The following is a 23147-nucleotide window of genomic DNA, read 5'->3' as shown; positions in this document are numbered from 1 at the left end:
AAAAAAGTGTAAAATTATAGCAATAGTTTTGAAAAATTTAAAAACACCGTGAATTTTCGGGCGTGAATCAAAATATTGCTTGTCGTGAGCGGGCGGGTCGAAATTTTTGTGTTAAGCGTGAATGGGTGTGATATTTTTTTATTACCACCGTAGGCCCGCACCCACCTCTACTTTTATCTCTAATTATTATATTTTTTCTCCTCCATTTTTTTTCTTACTTTATTTAATTTTATCCTCCATTTTTATTTTTCTTTTATTTTTACTTTACCAAAATTAAAATTTAAATTTATCCTCCATCTTTTCTTTTATTTTTTTACTATTTTTTATTTATTAAATTTGAATTAAAAAATTTTTTTCTAATTTAGAATGTTTTTTTATTTATTTTTTACATACTACTATACCTAAAACGAATTATTTGTTATTCGATATTCGATTCGTATTTTACGAATACGAATAACACAATTATTCGATTCGAAAATTCGAATCGAATTCGAATAAGGAAAATATATTATTCGTCGAATAATTTTTTATCTATTATTCGAGATTATTCGACTAAAATAATTTATAGTATTAATATATATTGGAAAATAATCATATATATTTACATATAATACATACATCTTTTATTAATTTTTTAACAATGTTTTTTTTTGATTTTTTGTTCTTCTCTTTTAATAGAATTTCCCTCTTGAAAGGGGATGAGGAAAAGATCTCAGCCTTTTTTTTCCTTGTTCCTTTACGAGATGAGATTGCCTGGATAAATGATGGACCTGGGAGATTAATCTTTGAAGGGATAGGAATATTATTAATATAGGTGTTAGTACTAAATGAGGGGCTAAGAATATAAGGAAAAGTGTTGGGAAGAGAATTAACAGATGAGCTAGGAATAGACATAATTGAAGAATTTGGAAGAGAATATCCAGGACTTTCTCTGAATATAAACGATCTATCGTGGTCTGATGAAGGAATAAAATCCTCCTCTCGAAAAATACATTATAAGGGTATATTCCACACGATTCAAATCCTTTTTGAATATTTTTAGAGGAGGCTGCCAAAGGTAAAATATCCTTTATAATAGAGGGAATATCATAAATATAATACCATTATCTATACAATATTGAATAGCTTGATATGATTGATGGGATATGTGATTATCCAAAATTTTAAATTTCTGGCTACATCTGGTATTATAAACAATGTGATATAAAAAAGTAAGAAATTCATCTTCTTGCATCCATCCAGATCCGTTGGCACCAATACATCCCTGAGGACCGTCTCTTATAAAATGATTATAAAATTTTTTACGTGGAAAAATAAACATGGGGGGAATATAATTCCCTAAAGCGTTAACAGCCAGCGCCATTGTTAATAAAGTGCCTCGCTCTGCAGAAGTGATGGCTCCAACTTGTTTCTGACCCTTCTGCGCAACAATTTTTGATGGGTTTTGCACAGTTGTCAGGCCTGTTTCGTCTATATTATAAATTGACATAGGTCTTAATTCATGTTGATCCAGTATTCCTTTATATAGATTAAAAAAATATTGAACAGCCTCTTGATTAAAACCAACATCTCGAACTAAACTAGTGGCCTCAGGCGATCTTAGAGATAATCTTGGATTTCTTCTCATAAATGAAGAAAACCATTCTTCACCGGCCATTTTATTAATTGTCCATGATTTGGGTATTTTTTTGTTTAATTGAATAGCATGATAATATGCTTGAATCTTTATCTAATAATATATAAATATAATATTAAATTTTTTTAAATACCTTTTTAACAGATAAACCATAAAACGTTTTACTACATGAAATAAGATATTCAACAATTTTATTTTCTTCATCAATATCAAAAATTTTTTGTTTATTATCTTGGCCTATCTTGGGCATAGTGCCAGCCATTTTATATTTTTTATAATATCTCAAAAAATTTGTTGTAGGTATACCTAATAAAATAAATAATAAATTTATTCAAAATATATTTAATTCTATATTTAAATATAACATCATTTGATCTTATTATCAGGCCAAAATCATATCCTGATAACTAAAATGTTCATATCCAATAAAATGTATTTGAATCATATTATATTGTCAATTATAATAGATATATATATATATAAATATTTGTTTGCTAGATATAATTCATTTTAAATCATTGACCTTATTAACAGGCTAAAATTTGTATAGTAAAATGTTCATATTTAATAAAATGTGATAATTAGAATCATATTATATGTTAATTATAATAGATATATAAAAATATTTGTTTGCTAGATATAATTCATTTTAAATCATTGACTTTATTAACAGGCTAAAATTTGTAAAGTAAAATGTTCATATTTAATAAAATGTGATAATTTGAATCATATTATATGTTAATTATAATAGATATATAAAAATATTTGTTTGCTAGATATAATTCATTTTAAATCATTGACCTTATTAACAGGCTAAAATTTGTATAGTAAGATGTTCATATTTAATAAAATGTGATAATTTGAATCATATTATATGTTATTTATAATAGATATATAAAAATATTTGTTTGCTAGATATAATTCATTTTAAATCATTGACCTTATTAACAGGCTAAAATTTGTATAGTAAGATGTTCATATTTAATAAAATGTGATAATTTGAATCATATTATATGTTAATTATAATAGATATATAAAAATATTTGTTTGCAAATAATCAATCATATTATCAGGCTTAAATTTATATATACAATATATCTATGATAATATATATTATATTATCACAATTCATATATAAATGAAGATTTTAGTTAGCAAGATATTTATTTAGGTCGAAAAATTACATTAATAAATTTATATATTAATTATCATTTTATATATTACATTTACAAAATATTATATTTTAACCTGTATTAGATGAAACTTTTCTTGATGAGATACCATTTCCATACAGTTTTATGGCTTCTTCATAGTCCTCTTTAGTAAAAAAATTTCTGTTTTGAATTTTGCGGATATATTTACGTACCATTATATTATAAAAATTAATTATTGATTGCCCCGACAAGCAATGATTCAACTAAGCTCAATGGTGGTAATATTACTAATATGATCTTAACATATATTTAAGCATTAGATATCAATCTGAAACTTTCCCAAATATTAAAATAGATATTTAACTTTCATATAATGTCCATTTTGTCATGTTTAAACTTTTAATTTTTAAATACAACCTAATAATATTAAGTGAAAATATTGTAATTTTTAAGTCAAAACATGTCATAAAAGATAAAAATTTAAAATATTATAAATCATTTTCATCCCCAAATATGGATATTATAGAATTCTACTTTATAAAAAAATTTCAATTCTTAATCGTTACTGGTTTTAAAATAAAATCCTTTGAACCGACAAGCCCCTTGCGCCGACTAGCCCTGGTCTCCCCTACTTAAAAATTAAAACTGATATTCTAAAAAATGTAAAGGGGATAAGTTGAAATCAGAGATGTACCAATCTGGACTATCGGTGTGCCTGCCGGTAAGATAGTGTTGTAAAACTTATTCGTCAAATTCTATTTTTACTTAAGTAGCGCGTTACTAACTTTTTATTTTTGTGATTAGTAGGGAATTTTATTGGTTAAAATTTAAAAATGGCTCCTAATGTATTTGAAGCGATTTTATATAAATTTTTACCCATGTTTACGCTGACTACAAGCATAATTTTTAATCATAAAAAGAAGTTGTGATAGTTAAGCTTTTGCATATATGTTACAGTCAAATCACATAATCAGTCAATTCACATTTGACAATAAAACTTATTCAATTTATGTATTGCCAGCAGTATATAAATAAAAAGTTATGATGAAATTATCTGTTATTTATAAGATACGCACTGAAATACTTTTTTGGAAAAATATGATTATTAAATGTAAACTAAGCTTTACTATAGCCTAAAATCTGCAAAGTCACCATCCTTAAGCCCAGGCAAGTTTTTAAAATTACGCCGAAAAAAATTTATAACAGGTCGGGCGAAGAAATTCGTACATAAAATAATCAGACAGGGCCTCCCAAAACTAAATATTCGTAAAATTTTAAAAACCCGGGCATTTAAATTTAAAAAAATAAAAAATATTTAATGATGGTCATCATACATCCAATTAAAAATTAAATAATTTTTTGAAGGATTTATTGCTTTATTCATTTGAATTTTTATATGATTCGTTAGTGAAATAATATGAGGTAGAACCCATTTTACCATCATAAAAAATCGGTACATTCGTATTTATCAATATTATTTTACTATCTGTGTTTACAATATAAAAACTAAATATTTTCGATATCGGTAGCTAGATTAGATTTATAATATAAATTTAAAAATTAATTATTATACAAATCCTATTTTTAAGACTTACTTCGCTATTCTTAAAAATGTATTTTATAAAAGTAGCGCACTACTTTAAGAACTCTGATTTTGGGGTGTCCTGAAAATATAAACTAAGATTAACATTAATTTGCTCATAAAAAATTTTTTTAGATTTTAAAAAAAGAGTATTTACCGATTCATAAAAAACGTGGCTTGGTAATATTGATTTTGAATGAACAGATGGATTTCTACATGATAAAATGGGTGTAAGAATTTCAAAACTCGATAGATTCCTAAAATAATATTGATAAAATATATAATTAGTTTTGTTAAAATAATGGTTATATTTTTGCAAAAATAACTATAACAAATTACATTTGAAAAATTGTAGCTAGTAATATTTTTAGAATGTAACTGCTAAAAATAATTAGTTACTTTTTAAAATACTCATATATTATATTCAAATAATTAATTTTATTTTTAATATGTTATAATATAATAAATTAATTTTAAATTAAACTTATTAATTTAAAATTTTGATTAAATATCTGATTCTGTATGCGGGCCTTTTTTATATGGTTAATAATGATAAATGAATCAGACAGATACAGAATCTTAGTCGTATTAGATTTTGCTAGGGGGAAGGCACTATTATGTGGGTTTTGCCTCTTAAATTATTTTATTGGTAGGTACACATTTGTAGGCCTATGGCTATGTTATATTATTATTAAAATAATTTTGGTTTTTCAATGTTTTTATAAAAATTTTGAATTATAGTCGTTATTAAAAAAAATTTACTTATTTTTTTTTTAAATTTTTGTTTATAGTGTAATATATTGAATATATTTTGAGTGGAGGGGGGGGGGGTGGTGTTTAAAATACTTTAGCCAAGCTTCAAAATATATTTTGGATTTCACATAGAGAAGGCTAATACAAGCAATATAAGCATTAGGTATCTCCTATGTTGTGTTAGATTATTAAAAAAGGCCCGATTAAGATTTTATAAAAATATAGTTATGTGAGCCTGAATATTTGATCATACATGGCATCTATTTGCCAAATCTCGAGACTTACATAATATTATGTCGGGTAAAATCTAGGGGTGTGCCGATCCACATATTTTTCACCGATCTGATCCAATATTTTCCGATATTGGTTCAAAACCTATCTGATACCGATCTGATATTGATTTTTCACCACCCCTCTATGAACCAAATATAATTAAGAAATCAATATTTTTTATACAAATAAATTATGCATTTAATTTAATTTTTTTATTTCAACAATAATTTTAAAAAAATTATATTATAATAGATAAAATAAATATAATAATATATCCATTTTATGTTGGTTAATAAAATTGTAATATTTAATATATAAAATTATAATATATTAGATTATTTTTAATAAATATAAGAGCCTCTAGATTTTCAGGCAATAGGCTTCTACGATGAGGACTATCAATATCCCCTGCCGTACTGAAGGCAGACTCAGATGGGATGTAATATTTAATATATAAAATTATAATATATTAGATTATTTTTAATAAATATAAGAGCCTCTAGATTTTCAGGCAATAGGCTTCTACGATGTGGACTATCAATATCCCCTGTCAGATGGGACACTTGTTGTCTGTCATGAATGGCTTGGTTGAATTTATTTTTTAAATATTTTTTGTCGATTAATATTTTTATTATCGTAAACCATTGGGTTGTAAATTTTACACATTTGTTTCAAAATTCTTTTTGTTGAGAAAATTATCTGGCCATTTTTTGTAAAAAGATAAATAAAATTATATGGACATGATAAAATTTAAATAAAGGCATGGCAAATTGGGTAAAAAAATCTGCCGTGTAGATTTTTAGATACCTTTTTCAATTGTTTTACTTAGATTGTTTACTTTTAGATAAAATAAAATTTTTTTAAAATATGTTTCTTTCTCAATGCACTTATATCATTACTTATAAACTTTATTTCTAATGACATATTATCTGAGAATACTATTATATACTTGACTCTTTATTTAATATTGATTTTACAAATTTAAAATATAAAAATGTATAACAAAATATATATTCTATATATTTATATTAAAAAATGCTGAATATCTTCTAAAAAAATTTTAAAATATTCAATAAATATATATATTCTCTCTTCAAATAAATATATGTTGCTATGTAATCTTCCATTAACTGGGCTGGCACCTCTCAGATTTAACATATTTTGTTTTGAGTTCACGCCAATGAAAAATATTATTTTCAAATAAATATTTTAAACATTTATTCTCACTATTAAAAAAATTTATTTTGAAAAGTAATATTAAAATTTAAAAAATTCATTTAAAACTAAAATATGTGTAAAACTTAACCAATGGTTTTCGATATTAAATATCATTTAGCAAAAAATATTTAAAAAAATAAAATTTAATCAATCTTATGACAGATAAATAAATAAAAGATAGCCAATGGTAATTATGGCTCACAAATAATAATCTTACAATAATCTTAATGTTATCTAATATATATAATCTACATAATCATAACATGATCGTTTTGGTATCTTCCTAATGTATTTAAAATTTAAGGAGACTATATATTGTAATGTTATTTTTTTACACTCTGCGAGAGTCGAACACAAACCTCCCGTTTCAAAGTCGTATGTTTTAAGCATGCATCAACATGAATATAATTAAATTTAAAATATTAATTATATATATTAATTAATAGTTGATATTTTTAAAATTCTGCCGTTTATTACCATGCTAGCTGACGCGGTTGAAGGGTAATTATTTAGTTTGTGTGTATGGTACTTAATATACTTTAATAATAAATTTTATATAAATATTAAAATTTAGGGAGAAAAAGAGGTGAAATTGTTGCAATGTATACCGTGAGCATGTATTTAAAATATCAAAATTTAAATTTGTGATAGAAATCATATTGGATAAAATTTAAAATAGAGATGCTTTAAGATTTTTGAATTTTAAATGTGGTTTATACATTGGCCTGAAATTTTTTTTTTGCAGACATAGCCAGGCCTGATCAAAAAACCAAGTCCCATGCAACTTTCTTAAAATTTTGTCATTTATTTTTATTGCAATTTAATAAAAATGTCTTAAATTTTATTTTATATTTAGAATAAAATTTAGATTTGTGATAGAAATCATATTGTGTAAAATATAAAATAGAAATGCTTAAATATTTTTAAATTTTAAATATGGGCTAGACATTGGCCTGAAAGTTTTTTATTGCAGAAATCTCCAGGCCTGATTAAAAAACCAAGCTTATGCAACTTTCATATTCTGATTTTATTTTTAAATGAATTTTAACTTTTATATATTTTATTTCAGTTCTCAACTAACAAAATTATTATGGTCTTTGGCGGGCTTGAGAAAATTTTCTTAACAATATGGTTTTCAGAGATTTACCTATCTCCAGGCTTGGAAAAAAATTACAAAATTATTATGGGTTGGCCAGGTTTGAGGAAAAAAATTTCAGGCCAAAGTCTGGTCCATATTTAAAATTAAAAAATTTTCAAGCATATCTATTTTAAATTTTACTCAATATGATTTCTATCACAAATTTAAATTTTATTCTAAATATTAAATTAAATTTAAGATATTGTTATTAAATTACAATAGAAATAAATGGAATATAAAATTAAATTTAAGACATTGTTATTAAATTACAATAGAAATAAATGGCAAAATTTTATGAAAGTTGCATGGTTTGGTTTTTTGATCAGGCCTGTCTATGTCTGCAAAAAAAAATTTAGGCCAATGTCTACTCCATATTTAAAATTAAAATTTCCAAGCATCTCTATTTTAAATTTTATTCAATATGATTTCTATCACAAATTAAATTCTATTCTAAATATAAAATTAAATTTAAGGCATTATTATTAAATTACAATAGAAATAAATGGCAAAATTTTGGGAAAGTTGCATGGAACGTGGTTTTTTGATCAGGCCTAGCTGTGTCTGCAAAACAAAATTTTGAGGCCAATGTCTAGTATATATTTAAAATTCAAAAATTTTGAAGAATCTCTATTTTTAATTTTTCCCTAATGATTCCTATCACAAATTTAAATTTTGATATTTCTAATACCCTTAATGCTCACGGGTTACATTGCAACAATTTTACCGCTTTTTCTCCTAAATTTTAATATAAAGCATATTTAGTACCATATACACAAACTAACTAATTACCCTTCAACCCCTTCATTCTTGACGGGTTATAGCTAGTAATTATAATAATGGTTAAAATGAAAATTATAAGTTTTGATAAAGTTGTAATTTAAGTAGTGTATAATGTTATGATAATAGAGTATAATTTTGATTTATGCGATCTTCAATATTTGGTGCTCGTCTGATGTATAATGGGTCAAAAGAAATTATGTTGACAATCAGCAGAAAGATGTATCCTTTTTTCCTTTCATTTATCTTGAAATTAAGACTTCGTCAATGTCTATTACCCAGCTGCCATGTCGAAAACTTACCTCAAGAATAGGATTCTCATTTATGGGGTCTCTTTGATTGACAATATAAAGCTAAGATAATTACTTTAATGTTCAAGAACATTCTTTAACGTATAATATCCTTGTTGTGATCCTCGGTCCTAGCTGACATTCATTGTCGTAACTCTTTAAAAAAGGATAGGGCATGAGTACCGAAATATATTAATGTGGCGATTATGGTTTGAAATGAAGGGTTAGTACTAGGGCTTTGCCGATCCACATATTTTTCACCGATCCGACCCGATATTGGTTCAAAACCGATCCGATAGTGATCCGATATTTATATTGATTTTTCACCACCCCTCTTTGAACCAAATGTAATTAAGAAATCAATATTTTTTATGCAAAAAAGAATTATGCATAATTTAATTTTTTTATTTCAACAATAATTTTAAAAAAATTATGATAAAATAAATATAACAATATAAACATTTTATATTGGTTTATAAAATTGTAATATTTAATATAAAAAATTATAATATATTAGATTTTTTAAAATAATTATAAGAGCCTCTAGATTTTCAGGCAATAGGATTCTACGATGAGGACTATCAATATCCCCTGAAGTACTGATGGCAAACTCACGGGACACTTGTTGCTGGAGGAGCGAAAAATTTACTTGCAAGTGTTGATAAAGTTGGATATTTTACAGCATTAACTCTCCAATATTCAGGTGGATTCACTGGGGATATAATATCAATATCATCAATGTTATTCGAGTTGTCTAAATAAAGAACACAAATATAAAATTAGCATTTATAAAATAGTGGGTTTCATACAAACCCAATCTTTTGTTGATTTTGAAAAATAATCAGATATCACCCAAACAAATGGGTCGATCATAGCCCAACCAAGCAATATTTAAATTAATATAAAAAATATGTTATTATACTTTCTATATAAAAAGATTCTTTTAAATATTCCTTGATTTCTATCAAGTATGGCAGGTCATCATTTACATTACTATCGATTTCATTTATTTTATTTGTTACTAATTTTTCTTTGATTTTCAATTTATAAGCATCCCTTAAATTAAATTTGCATTTTTTATTTTATCTAAAAGTAAACAATCTAAGTAAAACAATTGAAAAAGGTATCTAAAAATCTACACGGCATCTTTATAATCCATAAAGATTTTTTACCCAATTTGTCATGCCTTTATTTAAATTTTATCATGTCCATATAATTTTTATTTATCTTTTTACAAAAAATGGCCAGATAATTTTCTCAACAAAAAAAATTTTGAAACAAATGTGTAAAATTTACAACCCAATGGTTTACTATAATAAAAATATTATTAGACAAAAAATATTTTAAAAAAAATTCAACCAAGCCAATCACATGACAGATAAATAAATAAAAGATAGCCAATGGTTATTATAGCTCACAATTCACAAATCATTGATGAAATATGAAACTATACATAAATAAAAATAAACTATTTCTTATTCATACCCATCGCCTGCTCCATTCTCACCACCTTCGGTAGCAAAGCTCAACGTTTTTTCAAAGAATTAGGCAAACGGATTCGCGAAAAAACCTATCAGCCTAAGAAATCCCTCTTCTTACGCCAAAGCCTTGCTACCGCCATTATTCGCTCTAACTATGTAAGTTTTATCTCTTCCATTGAATAACCTTCCATATTCCTAGATTCCTTTTTTATCCCCCTATCCTTTCCCGTAAATTATATTTCTACATTTTTCACATTTATTTATTTCACCTTTTAACAAAAATTAATTATTTGTTATGACAACATATAAAAAATTAATGCATTGAAAAAAAATTTCAAAAAAAAAAATTCTATGATTATTTTATAAATATATGTTATATATATAATCGTTTTTGAAAAATAAAAAAAATTGAGATTAAATATCAAATAATTTATAATTGTATATATTAATAGAAATAAAAAATATTTACTAGCTTATTACAAAGCAAATTTTATTTTCCATTTTTAAAATTTAACAAATTATATCCATAAGAGGGCGTTAAATGCATAAATATGAAAACTCATCTTAGGAAACCAGAATGATTATTGGTTAGCGCTTTTTACTTTATTTGGGTGTAAATACATGTGGAAAACCTAAAATTTAAAAAAAAAAGATTGGTTTCTTTGACATTTAATTTATGAGTAGGTTTAGAATCGAAAAATAATAGAAAACTTGTAAGGCACATATTGCTGGCGTTATTGATCAAAATCTCTTCTTTCGTTTATATGCTTACGTTTACGTGTTAAGCATTATTCCAAAAATATTCATTTGCCAGATTGCCGAGCTTAAAACCGACCACTTACTAAATATTCAATTGACTAAATTTGCTAGTCATATCAATTGAAAATGTTCATTTTTACTTTATATTCTATATAAGTACGTGTAAAACATTAGCAAATTAAAAAAATATTGTGATTTGACAGAAAATCGATTTGAGGCCCAACTAAATACTGCATTGCTGGCGTTATCGAATAATATTCTTTATTGGTTTTTACGTGTACAATTAGATGTTAAGCATTATCCTAAAAAATATTTTGAAAATATTATGATTTGACCGAATGTCGCTCAAAACCGACCACTTACTAAATATTCGATTGAATAATTTTCTAGTAATATCAATTGAAAAATATTTGTTTTATATATCTATAACTACGTGTAAAATATTATCCCAAAAAATATTTTAAAAATATCGTGATTTGACCGATAACAGTTTGAAACCGAAAGACTGCATTGTTGGCGTTAGTGATGTTAATCGACTAACTAATAGTTATAGTGGAAAAATTAGACTAAAATGACTAATTTATTAGAATTTACAGCTTAATATTTATGATTTAATGCCCTCTTATGGATATATATATAATATATATCTGTTAAATCTTAAAATTGAAAAATAAAATTAGAGTTGTAATAAGCTAGTGAATATATTTTTTTACACTAATATTAAGTAAAAATAAATTATTTGATTTTTGTCTATTAAAAAATGTTTCTGAAAATTATTTTTGAAAAAGATAATATAATAAAATTTTGATTGATTATGATTAATTTTTAGCTTCAATATTTAGTCATACCTTGATTATTTTATAAATATATCGGTAATTTTATTTTAAACAGTTTTTTATATTTTTTAATAGTATTTTAAAATTTTTATCCGATCTCTCAGCACTGTGTTAATCATCCGTTAAAAGATGCTGAGATGAATAATGTTTGAATTTAAATAATAAAATAAATATTATTTAAATATAATAGAACATGATTCGTCCTTCCTGTCTTTTGAATTTGGGAAAAATTAATTTGGATCGTAATCTGTCTTCACTGGTTGCAACTTACCCCCCCCCCCACCCATATCAATATTATTTATTATACTGATCATCTATGCCTATTATTTAATATTGAAAAAATTCCCAAGCAAGGTCCATTAAATATATACCTTAATCTTATATAATCGTCATATATTATATTTCTTAGATTGGTTGAATATTTTTAAATAAAGAATTAAACTTTAAAAATATAAAAAATTAAAACTTCCGGTCTTTAACTTGCATATCAACATTGCCTTCAATGGCTGCTTCGATAAGATCTTTGCTCATTTGTTTTATACCCTGCCTAATGATAATCAATGTGTAAAAAATAAGGAAAATGTATTTTAATAATAAAAAAATTTTATTTTTAAATGATAATGCCCTATTATAAGATAGCAAAAAAATATTTATATTTTCCATAACGTTTTATGATCATTGAAATACTTAGGTAGATCTAAGACGGATAAGGGGAAGGGGGGGGGGGAGTATGATGCAAGATACAGAAATTGATAAGGGTAGGAAGAAGCATCGTCATTAGAATAAAGGTAGGGGGGGGATAAAATAATTAATTTTGATTTCCTAATATTTTTATTAATTTGTATTTCCTTTCATGCATATTGATTTCATTTTTTTTCTAATTTGAATTTGCTGATTGATTTCCCTTTTGTTTAGGAGTGCTAGAAAAAACTTAATCGTATATTATAATGATTTGGAATACCAAACCCCACTATTTTAAACTAGTGTTGTATATTAACAAATGAAAATGTCGCCATTAAAAGGGGAAAAAAATATCATGCGTTGCTTTAAAAAGGAACGAGTAGTATTGTTAAATTGCTAGGTTGGGTCGAATTGGCATAATTTTTAACCATAAAATAACCAGAGTTGGCAGTACCGCGAATACTTGTATCTAAGATACAAGATCCTTTTGTATCTTGTACTCAGTATCTTATTGACATTTTTAATAAGATACTAGTACTGTATCTAAGATCCTTTATTTTGAAAAAAATCTTGTATCTTTTTCATTTTTTTTAAAAAGATACAGATACAGATTCTTTTTAATATTCATGGTTAAAACATTCACATATCACACAATGTAACTTTATTTTCTTCATGAAATCTTGTATTATTTTCTTTATTTTTTCCCGCTATATTTTAAATATATTGATATACAAAATTAGTTGGAATTTTACAGGTCACAAAGATAGATAGATTAAAAATAACAACACCAAAACTAAATAAGAGAAAGATATATTTTATATGTAATATTTTTTAATTTGTAGAATGTTTATCAATCATAGTAGTTAAGATGAAATTATGGAGATAGGTTCTCCTGAATCAAATCCCAATCTTAAAATTCTAAATGGAAAATTTTATAAAGTAATTCATGTGAAAAAGAAAAAGGGGGAAATAGAGTTATAGTCCCACGACGATTAAGGGAAGGGGTTTTGAATATGTTACATGGGGGGCATCAAGGAATAGAAAAAATGAAGCAATGGGGAAGAGAATATGTATGGTGGCCCGGGATGAATGAAGAAATTAATGATTTGGGTAAAAGTTGTGAAATTTGCAATGCCTGGTCCGATATGCCCCGGAAGGAAAAGGGTAGTAATTGGCCAAAAGTTAAAGGACCCTGGATAAGATTGCATTTGGATTTTTATGAATGGGAAGAAAAAAAGTTTATTTTGAGCGTAGATGCATTTTCAAAATGGATTGAGTTTGAAGAAGTACATGGATTAACAGCGGGAATAGTAATAAGACATTGCAAAAAATTGTTTTCGAGATTTGGTATTCCAAGTATTATGGTGTCCGATGGAGGACCGGTCTTTATAAGTGTGTTGTTTAAAAATTTTTGTGTAAAGATGAATGTGAGACATATAATATCACCACCGTACCATCCTAGTTCAAATGGGCAGGCTGAACGGATGGTAGCGATAGTGAAAAATTGGTTAAAAAAGAATAAAGAAAGTAAAGGAGAATTGTGGATAACGCAGTTATATTACAATAGTGCAATTGGAAAGGATGGCAAATTCCCAGCAGAGAAAAAGATGGGAAGAAAAATTAATTTCTTTTTGGATAGTTTGAGACCGGTAGATACGGATGTAGAAATGGGAGATAATGTTGTTTTGAAATTTGTGGTTGATCAATTAGTATGGGTTCGGATGTATGGAATAAATAAAAAATGGGGAAAAGGAATAGTTATAGAGATTGTGAGAAATAAAGTACTCAAAGTTAGGTTGGAAGACCATAGTGAGGTCACGAGACATAGAAATCATTTAAGAGCAAGGGTATAAAGGAATAGCCGTATATATATATATATATATATAAATGTTTGCTTTTGTGTGAAATTTATATATCAAGTAGAAAAAATTGAATAAAAGTTTAAAAAAAAAAATTTTTTTTGGAGACAAAAACAAAAAATTTTTTTGGAGAATTGGGACTCTTGTAGGGCAGCCAATCTTAATTTGTGGACCGTGAATGTAAAAGTATATATAAATAGAGAGTTTGTAGAAAAGAAATAAAATCAGAAGAAAAATTAAATGTTTGGAGTTGCCCATAGGATCGCTAAAGAATTAGCTATGTGTATTAAACACGTTATGTTTTTGAAATTATTGATTGAATAAAGAATTCAATAAATTTGTAAAAAAAAAATAAAAATTGAGGGTAGCAAAAAGAGATAATTAATCATAGAAGTTGGTAAAATAAGGAATTGTAAAAATTTAAATAGAAATTTGTGATGGTTAAAAAGTAAAAAAAAAGATAATTAATTAGAAAAAATTGGTAAAATAAGAAATTGTAAAAGTTTAAATACGATTTAGGTGGTGTGTAAAATAGAAATTTTTTTTTACGAGGGGAATGAGGTTAAAAGGGAAAGAAAGAAAACAACTGGTAGGGTAGTATGTAAACTATTTGGTAAAGTTATATGTAAAATGTTTGATTGTTAAAAAAAGGGAAAATTGTGTTATGTTCTAGTTGAGTATGTGTTATATGTAAAATGTTCTGATGGTAAAAAAAAAAAAATTGTGTTATTCTCAAGTATGATATGTATTATATTGATATTTGAGTGAAAAAAAAAAGAAAGAAATTAGTGTGTAGTATCCATTGTATGTAAATTGTGTTGTAAATTTTTTTTTGTGTTAAAAACAAGAGGTAAAAAAAAAAATTCGAAAAAAAAGTATATTCTGGAATCTATGGAAACGTACTACATCAAAACAAATAGGACAATGCTGCAAATTAATTCGTTGGATATGTCCAATCCACTCGCCGATAAATGGCACAATGCATGGATCGAGTAACAAACTGGAGAAGGAGCTCCGCCGACAACCTCGAATGGTCCTACGTCTTCGCAGGGTAGAGCCCCTTTACAAGCGAATTTTACGACAGGTCCGGCAGCTATCCAATCAAGACAAGTAGGAATGAGGGGGCTCAACTTAAATTGCTTCAATTGTGGGGGAAGAGGACACAAGGCCCGAGAGTGTGCGAGTGGAGCGAGTAATTCGTATACGTTCAACCAAGGGGTCAATCGTTGGGCTGGGGGCCAGCCTCGGAGAGTGTTCGACGAAGCAGGTTATTAGCGAGGGAAGCGGAAGAATTCGCTGAAAGATGTGTGCTATTCAAATTCCACCGGGCAGCAGAGATTGAAAGAATGACATGTGGGACAATGCAAGATTTGGGAAGGAAAGAAATTCAAAATGGAGGAGAAAATTCGAAATTTGAGGTTAAAAAAATGTTAATGGAGCTGAGGTAGAAATGAGTGACTCCTTAGAGGATTTAATCATTAACGCGGCGCCATGATTTTTTTTGTTAAAGTGTTGTAAAATATTTTCTTTTTGGTATATAATAGATAAATTTTAGTTTTTTTAGCATGTACCTTGGAGTTTATCCTTAGAAAGGGGTACATGTTGTAATCGAAGAAATATATATCGATTTTTTTTGTATGTTTGTATGTTAAAAGAAAGAAAAGAAAGCATATTAATGATTTTTGAGATGATTTTTTTTATATATTTTCGCTCGCGATTTTGATATTATAGATTTTGATATTATAGTTTGAATTATTATATAGTTTTTTTCATGTTTTTCCGCGATTTTAAAAAAAGATAATTAAATAAAGAAAGAAAAATAAAATGATTGGAAATAAAAAGTTAATTGTCTTATACTGATCACTACAATTTTCTTTATTTTTTCCCGCTATATTTTAAATATATTGATAACCAAAATTAGTTGGAATTTTACAGGTCACAAAGATAGATAGATTAAAAATAACAACATCAAAACTAAATAAGAGAAAGATATATTTTATATGTAATATTTTTTAATTTGTAGAATGTTCATCAATCATAGTAGTTAAGATGAAATTATGGAGATAGGTTCTCCTGAATCAAATCCCAATCTTAAAATTCTAGATGGAAAATTTTATAAAGTAATTCACGTGAAAAAGAAAAAGGTACAAGCTGTATGTCAAAATTGCACAAGTAAAAAAGTTATTAAAGGTTCAACAAACTCCTCTACAAACTTTGTTATTTTTATTTTATAATTATTAACATAATAATACCTACACTTAAGTCCCTCTTAGATAATTGTTATTAAATTTTTTTATAGAAGATGGTTGATTATCAAATTAAAATCATTTTGGATATATATTTTTTAGGGGTGTACCGATATCACTTTTTGGAGGCCGATCCGATCCAATCCGATATTTCAGATATTAAATTGATATCGGCCGATAACCGATCCGATATCATATCTAATTTTGTATTCTGTAAAGATACCGGTTTTAATTTTTAATATACTTTTTATTAGTAGAACATCTATAATTTTACTATACCATAACATATGTCATTTAAATATATTATAATGATCAGTTATAGTTTATATTCAATTCAATTGCTATTATTTATATAATAAGTAATAACATTAATCTATTTACATAATTAGTAATAAACAAATATATTATGAAATTTGAAATTAATATATCAAAGATTTCTTTTTAGAAATACCAAAATTTCCAATTTATCAGAGATCGGTCTGCGGTGATGGGGACTGTTAATATCACTAGCATCACTAAAAACAGATTCTGAAGAGATTAATGAACACTTTTTTAAACAGAATGCGAAAAAAATTAATATATTGCAGAATGTTTATTAACTAATTATTACTATTAAAAAAATTAAACATAAAAATATATTTCGATTTTATTTATAAAAAATAAATGGTTTTTTAGATATAACCTTTTTTAAATTTTGTTAAAAGCGCCATTTTATATCGGATCGGAAAATTTTATAATATTTGCCGATAACCGATATTTTAAGATGGGCGAAATATTGGCCCGATCCGATATAAAATATCGGTACATCCCTAATAATAAGTAATAGCATTAATCAAAAACATTTATATTATGTATTTAACATTAATATATCGAAGGCTTCTTTTTAGAAATACCAATATTTGCAATTTATCAGAGGTCAGCTTGCGACGATAGTAACTGTCAATATCACCAGCTTCACTAAAAACAGATTCTGAAGAGAATATCGTACACTTTTATAAACAGAATGCGCAAAAAAATAACAATATGGCAGAATGTTTATTAATTAATTATTATTATTAAAACAATATACATAAAAATGGATTTCGATTTTATTTATTAAAATAATTCTTAGATATAACTTTTTTTTAAAATTTTACAGAGTTATTAAAGTATCTAGATATAAAAATATAGTATCTGTATCTAGATAGATTTTTTATTAAAGTATCTGTATCTAGATATTATTTTAGAGGTATCTGTATCTGTTTTTAGATACTTTTTAAGATACATTTTGATATACTTTTATTTAACGCTTTTTTATATTATAAATAAATATACTTGAATGTAAAATTTATTTTATTTCATAGAAGCATATAACTTAATATTAATATATATATATTAAAAAATTATATATATATGTAAAATATTAAAACTTGTATATAAGAAAGAATATATAAATATTAATTAAATATTATGTCCGAGTTATCAATAACAAGCAAATTCTGATATTATATTACAATCCATCTCAAGGAATTTGGCATTTTTAATAGCAATGGAATTGGTATTTTATTTTATTATATTAATTTTTCAGAGTAACATTGAGGACGAAAATGACGACATTCCATGGCTAATTTATAGACCATATTTTAAAATAACATCTCATAATAAAGAAAACAAATCTCTGTTATTAAAATGTTTACCATGTTTACCAAAAAATATACAAATTTCTGTTAGCATTAGCTCAACTTGTAACATTGTAAAGCATTTAAGGGTATAGATACTAAATATATGTTTACAATTTTAAATTTTAAGATCCAACACTCCTAATCCAAATAAAAAAGGGGAAGGAGAAAATATCTAAGGCTCTTCGTCCATTGATTTATTTTCCAAGAGACCTAAGATTTTAACCCAAGCCATATTAGATGATTTAATAACCGATTTTATTATTGACAGCATACAGCCATTTTCAGTTGTTGAAAATCCATCATTTATAAAAATTATCCGAACATTAGCTCCACAAAAAAATATAATTTGCAGACAGACAGTTGTTGCTAGAATTTCCCAAAGATGGGAGAATGAAAAGAAAGAAATCATTAAAAGTCTAATAGAACCATCGTTAATATGCACAACAGCAGATTATTGGAGTGCCTATCGCCGGTATAGCTAACATTTAATTTGTATAATAATTTAATTACAAACAAATTATTTGAGCAGTTTTAAGAAATGTTAATTTTTTGTTCATATATAGGAGTCACAGCACATTATATAGATCCAACAAGTTTGGAAAGAAAAAATGTAGCATTGGCTTGTAAAAGAAATATTGGTAGTCATACATATGATAAAATAGCAAAAAATTTACAAGATATAGCAAAGGATTATTGCATACAAAATAAAATCTCAAAGACCATTACTGATAATGCCAAAAACTTTATCAAGTTATTTAGGTTTATTTTATTATAAATATAAACATAATATTACTTATTTATGATAGAGTTTTCAAGCCAATTGAAAATATTAGTGAATCCATTGATGATCTGGAAGATGAAGAAAATTTGCACCAATATCAATATCAGGTCTTTATACCACTGCTCAGGATTTTGAAATATCAGAATCATATATTTTACCTAATCATCAATGTTGTGCCAGTCACACATTGAATCTTGTTGCCACTACAGATGCAAATAGAGCCTTGCAGTGTAAACAATATCAGAGGGTAAAACTATAATTTTAATATTTTATTCTAGATATATAGCACAACATTGTCTAAATGCCAAAATATATGGAGACAAAATAAATCTCAAAATTCAGCTGAGATTATAAAAAACAATATTGGCCGATATTTCATATGTCCCAATATATAGATGGAACTCCACTTATAATGCTTTACAATTAATCTCAGAAATTATTAAGACAAGATTTGCGATGGAATAAAACTACCTCGATTTTTATCTAATGAATGTGATTTTATTCATCAATATTGTTTAGTAAGTAAATAAAATTTATATTTATATATACAATATTATTTTAAATTAGCTAATGAAGCCGGTAGCAAGTTCACTTTATATCCTGCAGGGAGGTAAATATATGTTCACAGCTTATTACTGTGCAACTATTTCCCAGCTCATTATTAAATTAAAAAATTTTAAACAAATGAACCTGAAATTTTGTTTACCACTCTTAAATGCCTTACTTAAAGGAATTGAAGATAGGTAAATTAATAATAAATTAATCAGCATTTAATAATTCTAGGTTTATTGGGATAATTTTTGAAGATGAAAATATTTTGGCAACTATGCTTCATCCTTTTTTTAAACTAGATTGGACATGATTGCAAATGGATGAAAATTTTTAAAAAAAAACAATTAATACAAAGATTAGTTGAGGAATTATCAAAGTCTTCAAATGAGTGCAAATTAACCTGTGAAAAAAAAACCAATAATTTAATATCCGATATTTTTCAGTATCCCACAGCAGGAGATATGATTGTTAATGATTTAAATTCTGATAATCAACAAATTTTAAATAGTTTTTTTTAAAATGAATGCCGAGATTTTAGTATTTTTAAACAATATCCTGATATAAAAATGTTATTCATTAAATATAACACCATAATCCCTTCCAGCGCCCCTGTTGAAAAAAATTTTAGTATAGCTAAAAATGTCTTTACAGATAAACGAGGATGTTTTAATGAACAAAATTTTGAAATTATTTTATTACTGAAATCTAATAATTATTTATAATCATTTAATCATATATTATATTATTTTATTAATCATATATAATAATTATTTATATTAATCATATATTATATTACTATCTAAAAATCATTATTTTAGTTATATTTTGATAAATATGATATCGAGTCAATAAATGTTTTAGATCATTTCATGAATTTTCACAATAGAATCCTAATTTAGGTTTATTCAAACTTTATCTAAGAGTATAATAAAAAATGTATCTGTATCTAGATAACTTTTTAGAAGCTGTATCTGTATCTAGATCCATTTAAGTATCCTTTAACAACTCTAAAATTTTGTAACATTTTATTTTTGTTAAAGAAGCTATTTTATATCATATCAAATTTTATAATATTGGCCGATAACCTATATTTTAAAATGGGTGAAATCGGCCCGATCCGATAAAAAATTTCGGCACATCCCTAATATATTTTATATATAATTATTTTAGCAAGTTCTTATTAGAGGAAATATTTACAATTGATATATAACATTAGATAATTTTAAAAGCTCTTAATAAAATAATTATAATAAGATAGAATTTAACTTTATTAGTTACTTTTATTTATTTATGATATAAGTAAAATTACATTACAGTATTTATTTACAAAATTTAATCAATTTGAAATGCATTAAAGGAAATTGTTATGTATTTTATAATTATAATATAATGTTGTACATTATTTTCATATTTTTTATATATAATTAATGATTTACAAGAAATATATAAAAAAAATTTGAAAAGAAATTTAAATGATATTTATATATATGATATTAAAAACGCAAGAATTAATAAGTCATATTAGAAAATAAACTAATTTAAAAAATATATAAATATCACAAACAAGTAATGATAAATACTTATTAAAGATAATAAATAAATAAAACTAGTATATTTTTTTTAGAGATGCCAATTAGCCATATACTCCGAATATAAGCTATATTTAAAACAACACAGAAAATAACCTGCAAATTCTAATAAATCATTTGATTTAATTTTTTTTTCTTATTTGCAAATTTTCAACTCCCCTTAAATATACTATTCTTCCTTCCCTGTTTAAGCTATTAATGGGCAAAAACTAATATTAAAATCCCTGGTTATTATAATTAATTCATTAAAAAATATTTTATTAATTATTGGAAATATTCATTCTTATATGTGTATGCTATGTTCTTCACAAATAAATAATAAAAATTATATTTTATAAACTATTCTAATTTAATTGGTAATGATAATTTAAAAGTATCTTGTATTTAAGATACTCTAATTTAGTAAAAGATACAAGTATCTTTTATCTTGTATCTTTTTGATATTTTGAAAAAGATACTAGTATCTGTATCTAAGATTCATTTTTTTATAAAGAATCTGTATCTGTATCTAGATTTTTTTTCTGGAGAACCTACCCAACTCTGAAAATAACGCATTATAGTGCGTACAAACATAACACTTGCTTTGTTTAAATTGAGACGTTTTTAAATTATTTATAATTTTGTAAATAAATGGATTTTATTAGTATGGATCGGGAAAAGATGTTAGCATTATATTTATTGACAAAACATAAAAGAAGAAGGAAAAATATCTCAAATATGGCAATTATTCTCTGCAGGCGCGTACACAGGAATTTGGTCTAGGGGGGGGGGATAATAAATTTTTTTGAGAAATATTATTGTTTTTTAAAAATATCAAGGATAAATTTATTAGGACTAATAACTATTCCTAATACACAATTTTAAATTAATGTGAATTATAAAAAAATTATATGTAAAGAATCACTTAAATGACCCAAAATAGAAATTTGAATTTTTTGAGCCTTTACACAAAAAGTTTCTTAGGAATAATTGTATTTTGTATGTTATATATTTACAATGTAAAATCCAATCTTCGTTGGAATTGAGCTAATTTTTCAATTATCTCATCCTTGCTTGTCGTCAAATGCCTATGAATATTCAAAAATTCCAAACCTTTCAATCTACTTTCACATGTTGCACTTCTTGGTATGTTTTTCAGAGACCTGCAGGCCCGGCTCCTGGGCCGGACAATATTTTATATTTTTTAATTATACCAAGGCCGGACCCAAATTTTTTAAAAAACACCCGGGCCGGACCTAATTTTTTTTAAAAAAACACCCAAGCCGGGCTGTATTTTTTAAAACAGCCTATATTTGAAATCATTATTATTAGCTATAAAAATCAAAAATAAATATAATTTATTTTTAAAAAATCCAGGCCGGGCCTGAAAATTTTATTTAAAAAAAAGCCGGGTCGAGCCTGTAAATTTTAAAAAAAAGCCGAGCGGCCTAAAAAAAATTTTAAAAATAGCGTAAAAAAATCCGGGCCGTGCCCTGCAAATGGTACTTCTGCAGGCCTCTGTTATTCTTCTTAAAAAAGAGAATGTTATCTCATTAGTTTACTAATGGGAAGAGTTTATAAACCCTTTTAATACATTGGGAATTTAATCTAAAATGTGTTTGAAATAATGCAGAGCATCCATAGCATTTTTTGGGACTATACCAACCATAGTTAATCTTATAAACATAGTATCCAGCTAGTAAGGCATCATAAGATACTTTAACATCTTCATAATAAAAATCTAACAAATTTTTTTTTTCTATCACCATCTGAAAAAGGTTGGGAAGGCTTTTATGGAAGTAATATTTGCAGATGTAAGTGCTGCATGATATATTAAAAATTCATTTATTTGGGTTATAAATGTATCTGCATCTAAGATAAACTCTTCTACTGATCTTATAT

The 23147-nt window shown here is 25.6% G+C and overlaps 2 protein-coding genes and 1 long non-coding RNA gene across 7 annotated transcripts in view; 1 reads left to right on the top strand and 2 right to left on the bottom strand.

Annotated features, from left to right (window-relative positions):
- LOC135927629 (autophagy-related protein 16-1-like) overlaps positions 1–23147 on the bottom strand; it is a 115373-nt gene that overhangs the window by 49080 nt on the left and 43146 nt on the right. For all 5 annotated transcript variants that reach the window (XM_065463743.1, XM_065463746.1, XM_065463744.1 and 2 more), the window contains exons 7-8: positions 12364–12444; positions 4530–4629 (exon numbers count right to left, since the gene is read on the bottom strand). In XM_065463743.1, coding sequence (XP_065319815.1) covers positions 4530–4629; positions 12364–12444 — 181 coding nt within the window. The remainder of the gene's footprint in view (positions 1–4529; positions 4630–12363; positions 12445–23147) is intronic.
- On the bottom strand, positions 1132–2942 carry LOC135927630 (uncharacterized). Its single transcript, XM_065463748.1, has 4 exons — positions 2885–2942; positions 1770–1942; positions 1568–1729; positions 1132–1518 (listed from the first exon to the last, which is right to left on the bottom strand). The coding sequence occupies exons 2-4, from the start codon at positions 1896–1898 to the stop codon at positions 1495–1497; spliced, it is 315 nt and encodes a 104-aa protein (XP_065319820.1). The 5' UTR covers positions 1899–1942; positions 2885–2942; the 3' UTR covers positions 1132–1494.
- On the top strand, positions 18334–19068 carry LOC135927631 (uncharacterized). Its single transcript, XR_010572129.1, has 3 exons — positions 18334–18430; positions 18472–18816; positions 18908–19068. It is a non-coding gene; the product is annotated as an uncharacterized LOC135927631 (long non-coding RNA).

The sequence above is a fragment of the Gordionus sp. m RMFG-2023 genome, chromosome 3 (genome assembly GCF_954871325.1).
Source record: "Gordionus sp. m RMFG-2023 chromosome 3, tfGorSpeb1-WG-v2, whole genome shotgun sequence".
In the NCBI taxonomy this organism is placed as follows: Eukaryota; Metazoa; Nematomorpha; class Gordioida; order Chordodea; family Parachordodidae; genus Gordionus; species Gordionus sp. m RMFG-2023.
This window is presented reverse-complemented; position numbering and strand designations above follow the sequence as displayed.

Coding starts and splice junctions, on each gene's coding strand:
- LOC135927630 (XM_065463748.1), bottom strand. CDS start 1,898: ATGGCTGGCACTATGCCCAAGATAGGCCAAGATAATAAACAAAAAATT. Junction 1,730..1,769: donor ATGGTTTATCTGTTAAAAAG/GTATTTAAAAAA, acceptor ATATATTATTAG/ATAAAGATTCAAGCATATTA. Junction 1,519..1,567: donor CCACTAGTTTAGTTCGAGAT/GTTGGTTTTAAT, acceptor ATCTATATAAAG/GAATACTGGATCAACATGAA.